The sequence below is a fragment of the Pistacia vera genome, unplaced genomic scaffold (assembly GCF_008641045.1).
Source record: "Pistacia vera cultivar Batoury unplaced genomic scaffold, PisVer_v2 Contig548, whole genome shotgun sequence".
In the NCBI taxonomy this organism is placed as follows: domain Eukaryota; kingdom Viridiplantae; phylum Streptophyta; class Magnoliopsida; order Sapindales; family Anacardiaceae; genus Pistacia; species Pistacia vera.
In genome coordinates, this window is record NW_022196388.1 from 744,236 (window position 1) to 755,848 (window position 11,613).

Below are 11,613 nucleotides of genomic sequence, written 5' to 3' on the forward strand. Positions count from 1 at the left end.
ATTGTATTCGACTTATCTCGACTTTCTTTAAAACAAAAAAATATTTAAGTTATTTAAATATGTTATATATACATTATTAGTAAATTAATATTTAATCATTTAACTTGAGGCTTGACGACAATTGACAAGACCTTATATGGAAAAAAAAAAAACAAAATTAATCACTTGCTTAATTAACTCAACTTTAAGCAAAGGAAAAGATTGAAAAGAATATTGAATTTAAGTAAGTGGGACATTACTAAAATGTGCACAAATGACCAGAAAAACTGCAAAAGTGACCACAATTTGGTCATAAAATGAAAGAAAAAGGTTATTATTCATTATTTTTTTATTATAAAAGAGAATCCAATTCCCCAAAAACCAGATTTTAAGGAGCCGTTAGAGGGTTTTCAGGAGAAAAGGTAGGGGCAATTGTGTCCATATGATATTCTTCACCATTTCCAATAATAAAAACAGAGAACATGTATTCTCTCTGACAAATTTTACTGTTTTCAACATTTTCTTCTCTACACATTTATTAAAAGTGACCCTAGTTGGCTATTTCTCATCCATTCACAGCTCTATAATTAGGACCTATCAGAAAATAAATAAAATAAATATGTGCAACAAATAATATTAAGGATCAATTTCAAAAATTATTAAACACCCACCTGTTAAAATTACTAAAAACCTCTTAAAATATTGAAAACTTTCTAAAAATCCTTTAAAAATTTTGAGAAAAAAGTAAAAAAAATCCTCCATTAATGTTAAAAAACTAAAATAAATAAATACAACATTAATTAAAAAAATTATTAAACACCCTCCTCTTAAAATTACTAAAAACCTTTTAAAATATTGAAAAATTTACTAAAAACCCTTTAAAATATTAAAAAAATTTAAAATTTTACTAACATAACGTTATAAATGATAAAAAATTAATCAATTATGATAAATATTCCATAATAACAAAACATTTATATAACTACATAATCGAATTTCCCTTTAATTACCCATATAAGTTGGTTTTAATCTTAAACTATACAATAATCATATTTTATTATCATTCAATCTAAATCTAATAATAATTATTGACTCATAATAAGTGATTAATTGAGAAGATATCTAATTAATTAAGTAATAAAAGCAAAATCTTAAGGCATGGGTGACAGAAAGATGAATCTCAAACAGTAAGGGGTGATTTGTAGTATAGTAAACCTTAGGGGTGTTCCAAAATTAATCCTCCGTTTGCGTTTAAGTTTCGGAGACGTACTGATTCACACACAGAGAACGAGGCAACTCCATCTCTGTTCTCTCTGTCACACAGATTCCCTCTCTCTCTCTCTCTCTCTCCATTCACTTTTTTCTTCTTTCTTTACTTTTCCAACCTTTTATTTTCGTCCTTTTCTCTCCCTCTCTCTCTTCACATTTCTGCACAAATCTTGATTTCATTTCAACCAACAGGCACCTCTTTTGGCTCCTGCTACGTTTCTTTCGCTCGTTTCTCTCTGTTGATAGCTTCCATTTCCTATAATTAATTTAATGCCCTTCAATTTCTGACCCACCATACTCTTCTTTTCTTTGCTTTTCCTCCTTGTTCTTTGCTCCTTGAAAGCTACTCCTCCCCTGTTTCACTCTTTTTTTTTCCTGTTTTTTTACTCTCTTGTCTTACTTGACACTAGGGTTGATAAGTCCACTGAAACCATGTTATAATCCTCTTAAATGAGCTTTCTCCAAGTGGGTTTTTAGCTTTGTGAAGTCTTCTGCTTTTACTAGTTTTAAAGAGGTTTGCTCTGTTTTCCTCTCTGTTTTTAACTTTAACTCTAGGGTTTACACAAGGTTTTGCCTTTTTATTTTCTTCATTTTGTTAGCTTTTTTAGGTTTTAGTATTTGCAACATTTTGCGTTTGTAGAGTGCAATGAGGTTTGTTTCATGAGGTTTGTTGTTGAAGTTGTTTCACGGGTTTGATTGGCTGATTTAGTATAAGAAATGAAATAAATTTTGAAGTGAAAATGGGTTTATCAAGTTCAAAAACTGAGAGAAATGAAGCTTTGCGTTTGTGCAAAGCAAGGAGGAAATTTATTAAACAAGCAATTGATTCAAGGTATGCATTTGCAGCTGCTCATGTTTCTTATACTCAGTCTCTTAAAAATATTGGCATTGGTTTAAGGAGATATGCTGAGGCTGAGGTTTTGATTGAGTCTTCTTTATCAACAATCTCAGCCACTGAGCTTGACAAAACACCATCACATTCATCATATCCATCACCATCTCCTTCACATATTAATGAAGTATCTGATTCGCCATTACACAATGAGCAAAGCCCTAGCCTTAGCCCTAGCCCTAAGCTCAATCACATTTCGCCACCCGCGGCGGCATATGTAAGCTATATGAGAACTGCTAAGACTGCTTCTGTAACTGTTATGATGAATGCAAATAGTGGTGTTAGTGGATTTGTGGATGATGAATCAGTGGCAATGCCTTTGCCACCACCACCACCTCCTTTTGAGTCAGGCTCTTGGGACTTTTTTGACCCTAGTGATGAGAGTGAGAGCTTTAGGTTTGTGGGGCATAAGGGGGGGCTTGATTTGGACTTTGAGGATACGAGAGATTGGGGACAGTTTAGGACTGAAAGTGTTGGTGTTGGTGATAATGTTGTTGAGAGAAAGGGGAAGTGGGCAAAGGTTGGTTCAGTTGGGAGTAGTGAATATTGTGAAGGCAGTATGAAGCCTGAATTGGGGCAAAAAGCTTCTGAAATGACTGGTGAACCTGTGGAGTGTAATGCGGCTAATGGTTGTGGGATGAGCTCCGGAGGAGTTGAAGCAAGACAGGTACGCTTGGAGCGAAATGCGAGTGGATCGGTGGGAACTTCAAGGGTAAATGATGCTCTTGAGCAATCGGGTTCGAAGAAGGAGAAGACTGCAGTGGATAAAGATTTGTGTGCGGAAAGAGAGGACCCGTCAGAGTTCATTACTCATAGAGCTAAGGATTTTCTCTCGAGCATAAAGGATATAGAGCACCGTTTCTTCAGAGCATCTGAATCTGGCAGGGAAATGTCTCGGATGCTTGAGGCAACCAATATCAGGGTTAGAATTTCTGAGGCAAAAGGTAATCATTTTTGTTGATTATCCTATTGCTTCTAGTATGGTAGATTGGATATGGATCCTTCAGCATTCTCTTGCTATATGATTTTGATTTCTTTTTGTGCTTAGTTTCTTTTTAATGATTTTTCATACCAAGTTCTTTCTTGTAGGGAGTTCATCTGCCTCAGATGCTTTGGCAGCGTTTCATCTAGGTTGCTGCTGTCGGAAGAATGGACCCGTTTCCGGTGGTAAGCTTTTGTTGGTGTTAATAAATTTCACAAGCCCATGTAAAAAATACACAATTTATGCATTTACTGGGCCATTTTTTAAGTGGTTTGCTAATCTAGATCTAGTTGCCTTCCCTTTGCTTCATTGGCTTTGTTCTCCAACACAAATTGATGAACACTTCTATCTAACTAGACAGAATGTAACAGCATTCAGTTGAAAGCTTTGTGCTTGAGCTTAGTTTCTTCAGCACTTGAAGTCTACCGAGCAGAATCCTTTATGTTAGCACTTTTGAAAGTGAATATTTTTCTGATTGATAAAGCATTATGTTTAATCAAATGGCTTTTCTTGTATGAAGCTCTTCATTTATCACTTGAACTCTGAGAATTTACTTTTATTTTGACCATATTTAAAACGAATAGGTAGTAGTTATTTATGTGGCACAGAGGAGTAGTACAACTCAAATTGATTGTGCACGGGATTATATTGATTGATTTACAATATTTAAGGCTATTAATTGTATAACATTGGAGTGGTTGGTCTCTTTCTATTAATTGGCAATGTTATATGGTGGATGACATTTCTCATTTTCTCCTTTCCTGCATATCTGAAAGAATCTTCTTTTTCTTTTCTTTGCCTTAATATAAGTTTTCAATGTTTGTGTAGAACCTGTACAACATGTTACAAAGGTCATTACTTGGAAGCGAGCAACATCTTCAAGGTCATCTTCATCAAGAAATCCACTAAACACAGGAGCAAAAGATGATATGAGTGACAGTGGAAGTGATTTTTTTGAAGATTTCTGCATGATCGCGGGAAGTCACGCTTCCTCCCTGGATAGGCTGTATGCATGGGAAAAGAAACTCTATGATGAAGTGAAGGTATTTGGTTGTAACCATTTTCGTATTAAGAGTTGGTTTTCTTCGTAATCCAATGTTTCATGTTCTGTAAAATCAGGCTCCTTCCATAATTCACCTTGTGTGCATTCATGACGCATTTGAATGATGTTCATATTACGACATTTTCTTTTGATAGGAAGCTAGTTTTTAATCCCATTGGATATTAATGACAGTAGAAAGGGATGTTAGTTTCTAGTCGAATTTTTAATGATCATATGTATCATCTCATATAATCTCAGCCACAGGATCTCTACCTTGAAATGATCTCTTCCTTGCCATTTCTAGTGAAGCCCTTAAAGTCATTAGACTTACCTCATAAATAATGTGCCACGGTTCTTTAACATGCTATTATTATGGTTCTTTAGGCCAGTGAATGTATTCAGAAGCAATATGACCGGAAGTGTGATCAGCTTAGGCACCAGTTTGCAAAGGATCATAGTGCTCACACAATTGATAAAACCCGGTCAGTGATAAAGGATCTATACTCTAGAATCGTAGTGGCACTTCAATCTGTTGATTCCATATCCAGGCGAATTGAGAAAATGAGAGATGAAGAATTGCATCCACAACTTGTAGAACTAATTCAGGGGTAAGACTTTGAAGCTTCTCCAGTAGCCATTTGGTTATATAATTTAATGGCTTGTGGCATTTCTATCCAACTAAAATTATGCTTTAAATCTTCAGCAGAAATGGAACTATAACCTTTGAACCTTGTGCAGGTTGATCCGGATGTGGAAGGCGATGCTTGAATGTCACCATGCACAGTACATCACCATTTCATTGGCATATCATTCAAGGAGCTCAACAGGAACCCAGGGAGATACCCGCAAGCAGATTCTGTCTCAGCTCCTGGAGGAGGTTGAATGCTTTGGCTTGAGCTTTGCCGACTGGGTCAACAGCCTCACATCTTATGTGATAGCTCTTAATGGCTGGCTGCACAATTGCATTCTTCCACAACGAGAGCGTTCCAAAAGCAGGAAACCTTTTTCCCCTCGTCGAGCTGTGGCCCCGCCTATATTTGTTCTATGTCGTGATTGGTCAGCTGGGCTCAGCAGTTTGCCATCAGAGGAACTTAGCAATGACATCAAAACCTTCTTGTCTGATTTGCTACAATTAATGCAGCAACAAGCAGAACAGCAACAGGAGAAACAAAAATTACTTGATGCAAACAATGGAGAATCAGAAGGCAAAGATGACGAGAAAAACGATAATGTCTCTGCGAACTTGTGCGGCTTACATTCAAGTTTGGCAAAAGTTCTTGATCGACTGAACAAATTTTCTGAAGCTTCGCTCAAAATGTACGAGGATATTAGACTGAAAAATGATCAAGCTGTAGAGTCATATGCGAGACTCAAGCCAGCCAGAGGTTCTATATAGACATCTTTAAGTTTGTTGTTGAAAATAGATATATGTAAATTTCAAGATGTTGCATATAGCTTTTGAGAAGCAGAAATTTTAGAAGAGTGGAGAATTGAAACTGGAAGTGCCAGCTGATTTATAGGTTTTCATGCTCTTGCTTCTATAAAATATTATATAATGTTGCTACAAACTTTTGCCTCCATATCTCATTACTCCTGTTTTCTTTGAGGCCTTATTGGGGACCAAAAACAGAAAAGGTCCCAGTTTTCCCAGTTCGTGTGTTTGTTTTAGTGTTTTGAGTAGTATTTTTGAAATATTTTTGGTAGGTAGAGTTGGGTGATTATTACGAGGTAAATTTTAAAATTAATAAAAAAATCTCCTAAGTTTGCTAATTTTAATTAAATACTCTAATATATAAAAATTTTATAAAATGACAAAAACATCTTCATCCATTCATAGTTGTTAGATTTCAGTCACTATCGTTGGAATTTGGTGTTATGGCGCACGATTGATTAGATTTGATCGATCGTACGTCGATCTGACATTTTCCTGTCAGATTCACCACAAATCTGGAAAGAAAAGACTAGATCTACAGCCAGAACTTGTTGTCAGCAACTGTCAAAGATATGACTGTCGTTGACTGCCAGATCAACACATTATCGACCAGTTCCGACCGATAATACACCGTTATGAAAGATTCTGGCCACCACCAACGGTGGTTACTAGAATTTGACAACTATAGGTGAGCGAAGCTATTTTTGTCAATTTATAAATTTTTTTGTTATGAGTATTTTTGTCAATTAACAAACCTAGGGGATTTAAATAATTTCTTAATTTATGATATGATTTTAAAAATAAGGGAACAATGGGGCATTTGTTTTTGGAATAGGGACAGGATAGTGATAGTGGTGAAATAATGAAACAAACCCAGCCAAAACTTTATCATTCTTTTCTACTCCTTTCAATTTTGACTGAATTTTTATTGTTTAAGCTTTATCACAAGATCCATTGTTCCGTACAATATCATAAACAACTATGCTAAAACTCTTTTCAATTTTCAGCATATTATTCTTCCTGCCTAGTATGCCAACATGGGTTTTGTCCCAGAAATTCTGTATCATATTCTAAGTGGGAAAAAACGAAGAATAAATAGAGTGGGAACTTTCTTTCATCTATTTTTGCATCCACAATTGATTCAAATGTATCGATCACTGTTTTTTGCTTTCTGTTGGAGTTTTAGAATCCAACATGCTGTGTGTACTGAGCATAAGCTTCTGATTGCATGGCAATTGGGGCCCTAGTAACATGGTCTGGGAGATCGAATGCGTCGACAAGTTCCCCGGCAATATTCCTCACTTGGAAACTCAAGTATTCTGACAGCTTGTGAATAGCCTGCAGAACAGGATGCAAAATTATCAATCAAGAGTGTACAGGACTTGCATCTCCAAGAAACAAACAATATAAGCTGGTTCTGGAAAGCTATGTGGGATGTTTCGGCTTTGGAGAAATCAGGAGAAATATTATAATATTATAATTGATTCATTACTTAAGATATATGAATACCTTAGCTTTGTTAGGAGCCACATAATCAACATTTCGGTAGGTTCCAATGTCATTCCAGATTCGGTCCAAGGCATAAAGATCACAGACAAGCTTTAGAGCAGCTCGAGAACTTGGATCTGGACATCTGGTGGATACATCAAAGCCAAATTAGAAATTGAAAGTCACAAATCACAAAGCAAAGAAGAAATGAACCTCTAAAAGACAGACATACTTCTGGACAGCTTCGATAAACTTTTCTAGGATGACTGACTCAATATGGGATTCTGCGAGTGTGAGAAGATGATTCAAGCATCTATTCCATGCACCAAAGCTCCCTAGGGTTTTTGTGTGCTTGTGAAGTCGCACTGCAACACTTTGAAGCAATCGAGATGTTCGATACTGATAAAAAGAGAGATTGTATAGATCATAAAATAAGTTTGTTGAATACCATAACCAAGACATTTGAAATCAGAAAACCAAGATAACACTCACTCTAAAGGCATCCAATTGGAATTTAGGATCTCGTAAATGCTCTTCACCTTCCCAACGAGCAGTTACAGGATTTGGCTGAGAGAGATATGTGTTCATCGATTCTCTCAAGTAATTCCATGTAACCGCAAATGTCCCACCTCGAAACTTCTCCTTGTATTGCTTCAAAAGATCACCTGCTACCTGAATCACAAAAGTATAATTCAGATCCAGCTGGCATTCAAAGAGAAGCAAAAGGTCACCAATGACATATACTTCAGAAACTCAAAACAGCTTATGATGTCTGTTAGCAGGAGAGGGCGACATTCAAATAGCCAAAGCACAAAAATTACATCTGAAGGGAAAGTTGAAGTTATCTACAAGCACGATGTTGTTAACTGAATTTTGGTTCTGGAATTCTAGGAGAAAACCATCAGTTTTTAAAACTAGCTTTGGACAGGGCCCTTTAGGGTCAAATATTTAGAATACATCACCTACCCGTTTGCATGAAATTGAGGATAATGTAAACATTGTGCACTGCTCCTCTTATAGTTCAAACTAAAGGTAGAAGGGCCTGTATAAAGCAGGAGGGTCCTATTGGGGTCCACAGTAGAATTTGCAATACACTTGTAAACCCTATTGTTGACACGTTCCTGCCTAACATGTATTTGGGGACTGTCATATTTTAGGCCAAAAATATAGAGTTCACATCAACAAGGTCATAGAAAAGAATTTGTTCATAACCTGTTGCAAAAGCACTGTGTTGTCGCCCTCAAAAGTCTGAAAAATGTCATGATCGTTCCTCAGGCTACCAAATCGGTTGACAGCAGCATACCCATGACCTCCGCAGGCTTCCCTGCAAACACTCAATGACTTTGCTGTATACGAAGTCACATACGACTTGAGGCCTGCTGAAAGTGCATGAACATCTCCAATCAATTGCTCATCATGAGATTTTTTCATCTCTGCATATTTCTCCACCAAATGTGCAGTAGCAAAATGTAATGCATAAGTGGAAGCCAACATCGGCATGAGCTTGTGTTGCTGAGACTGATAATCAAGGATGCTGACTTCAGGCTTCTTGGGAGGACCAAATTGCTGGCGCAATAGAGAATATCGGATGGCAATTGTTGCAGAAACCTTGAGGACACTAACTGAAGAATATGCAAGGCCAACCCTTCCACCTACAAGTTCCCCAAGAGTAGCAGCAAATCGTTTATTGATGGTGGGAAGGCTACTTGTGTATTTTCCATCCCGAGAGACATCTCCGAATCGATTAAGCAGATTATCTCGGGGAATCCTTACAGAGCGGAATCTCAATGCTCCATTGTCTACTCCATTTAAACCAACCTTGTGGCCACAATCATGTATTTCAACTCCTGGAAGTGTCTGGTGGGTCTTCAAGTCTCTAATTGGAACAATGAAGGCATGAACACCCATATCAGAATATCTTTTTTTCTCATGAGTCGGTAACATAAGCCTGGCAAAAACACTGGCAAACTTCCCATGAACTGCAGCATTGCCAATCCACCATTTGATGGCTCCATCATTTGGTGTGTTGATTATAAATTCATCTGTGATGGGATCAAATGTTGCTACCGTTTGGAGGCCTTGAACATTTGAGCCTTTTAAGCACAAAAATGACAGTTCAGTATAGACATGCATGCTTAGTACAGTTCCAAAAACATAAACAACAGGCTGAACAAATGTTTAGTAGAAAGAAAGATATAATTACATTTCATAAGAACCTCTAACCAAGTCAAAAGATTAAGTATGATTAAAAATAGAATTATTAGTGAAAGCAAAGGATCAATAACTACATCGAACCCCTTATATTATTTTTTTTTTACATCTTACCTCCAAACCCCCTTGACCCCAGTGCGAGTAAGATTATATTCCAAGACCTCTGGTAGTATAGCACAAACCTTCCAAAACTAAACTAGTTGCTCCCAGCAGTTAATCTTTATATTGATTTAACCAAAGTATCAATACCATCAAAACTAAAGGCTATGAACAAAAAATTCAAGGATTTGCAGTTGCTTACCATGATGGAGCTCTGTCATTGCAAAACAACCCGGATAGTCCAAATTGTCGATACCATCAAAATACTTGTCCCTATGCTTTTTGGTTCCCAAATTGAGCACAGAGCCTCCCCAAAGACTGCATTAGGAAATATTGTAATTGACATTCACAACGCACCACTAATTTCCACAATCTTCAATCCCACAACCACAATCAACAAACTCATACATGCACTCCATGTCAAGAACCCACAAAGTATAAAGTAAACAAACATACACCAATGGTCAACCCAAATGACTACATCAATCAATCAACAGAGTCGTTACAAAATTTGATATCCTTTTCAACTTTCTTTATCAACATACAACTAGCAGGGGATTGCATACACAACAAGAAAATGGAAACAAAAACACGACTCCCCTTCTGAAGCACCAAATGCATATGCTAACAAATATTCGAGCTGTTAAAGACTCTTAAAATTAAGCATCCATATAATTCTCATATAGATCCATATAATTCTCATATAGATCCATACCTTCAAACTCTTATCATTTCATCATAATACTAAAAACATAATGAAGAAATGATACACGAAAGGAAATTTATCCATAGGGCTTTCATATACGAAATTCATACGCGTTTCAAGGATGATATACGATCAAGTTCTTATTTTTAGTAGAACTGAAAAAAAAAATGATTCTTTAAAAGACTATACATACATATAACTTTCAAACACATAAACAAGCATTCAAAGCTTGTCAAATCTTCTCTAAAGAAATATGCACCCACATATTGTTCCTATACATAATTCAAACGTTTCTCAATGCAACCGAAGCCAACATAATATAAAGAATTATACCCTTAGAAATATTAAAAATTACCTGTACTGCACGCCCATCTTGATCCCAAGCGACATGTCAACGCTGCCAACAGCTTCAAGAATGGCGAAATACTTTACAGGATCCTCAATAACATATCTAAAAGGCTTAATCCCGGCCTCTCTGACCAGGCCCATAAGCTGCCTCCAACACAGCTCTCTATGTTCATCCTTTGAAATCTCAATTGGAGTCTGCAACTCCGGCCTCGAGTTGAAATATTCAAACACTCTCTCTTGAATCTCTCTGTCGTTCCCTCTCATGTAACCCGAAAGCTCTGCTTTTTTCACTTCAATCTTGGCCTTGTTGCCGCCGCTGCTGCATGGACACAGGCGGAGGTGGTGGTCGGAGAGCGGGGTCAGGTGTAAAGCCAACCGTTGGATGCGTCTTGCGATGGCCTGAGATTCGTGCTCGGCCGTCGGATTGTCAGATTTTGACTGTGATTCCATTTTTCTTTTTTCCTATTGGTAGAGAGTGGAGAGGTGGATTGTCTGTTTATACGGCAAGGGAAAGGTGCCGTGGCGTTGTGGGCATTTGTACACGTGTATTGATATGATTGGGTAAGGTGCTTGACAATTTAGTTTCTTTTTGGCGCGCATTTCAACGAATTGGATATAGTTTCTTTTATTTTACATTTTTTATTTGAAGGGTTACTTGTCTTTGGATAAGATTGGATGAGTATTAGTTTCGTCACGGCATTTTTTGCTTTTTTTTTGTTTTGGGGTATGTTCCCATAATAGAGATTATTGGCTTTTTACATAATTAACGAGACTTACAGCTAAATGCCGATAAATTAACAACCCGATTAAATAATATTTTTGATCCTTGTTGGCTTGTGACGGACAAATTAATAATTCATTAAATTTATAAAATAATATATTAATAAAAAACATATAGATACTTTGATATATAAATTAATAATCTTTTTATAGATTAAAATTATATATAACTCAATTAAGAGGCATTCATAAAATATGATTCTAATATTATTTGTTTCCTCTTGAAATTGATCTTTTTGGACTTCATTTATTTTTTAACCTCATCTTTAACTTTTTTTAGTACATTAAGAAGTTTTGGTGTAATGTTTTCGTATTGCAAGAGAAAATTATATAATGTGATTGTTGTTTTGAATGTATCTTTATACGAGACACACTCCAGTATAGA

At 36.4% G+C, this 11,613-nt stretch overlaps 2 protein-coding genes across 2 annotated transcripts; one reads left to right on the forward strand and one right to left on the reverse strand.

Annotated features, from left to right (window-relative positions):
- The first annotated feature begins 1,395 nt into the window (after nt 1–1,395).
- LOC116107791 (nitrate regulatory gene2 protein) lies at nt 1,396–5,560 on the forward strand. Its single transcript, XM_031394083.1, has 5 exons — nt 1,396–3,084; nt 3,230–3,307; nt 3,951–4,165; nt 4,549–4,772; nt 4,903–5,560. Exons 1-5 carry the CDS (start codon nt 1,989–1,991, stop codon nt 5,558–5,560), a joined length of 2,271 nt encoding a protein of 756 aa, XP_031249943.1. The 5' UTR covers nt 1,396–1,988.
- Nucleotides 5,561–6,494: 934 nt separating this feature from the next.
- LOC116107756 (acyl-coenzyme A oxidase, peroxisomal) lies at nt 6,495–10,914 on the reverse strand. Its single transcript, XM_031394049.1, has 7 exons — nt 10,456–10,914; nt 9,597–9,712; nt 8,297–9,177; nt 7,577–7,756; nt 7,317–7,483; nt 7,106–7,229; nt 6,495–6,934 (listed from the first exon to the last, which is right to left on the reverse strand). Exons 1-7 carry the CDS (start codon nt 10,896–10,898, stop codon nt 6,779–6,781), a joined length of 2,067 nt encoding a protein of 688 aa, XP_031249909.1. The 5' UTR covers nt 10,899–10,914; the 3' UTR covers nt 6,495–6,778.
- Between the last annotated feature and the right edge of the window lie 699 nt (nt 10,915–11,613).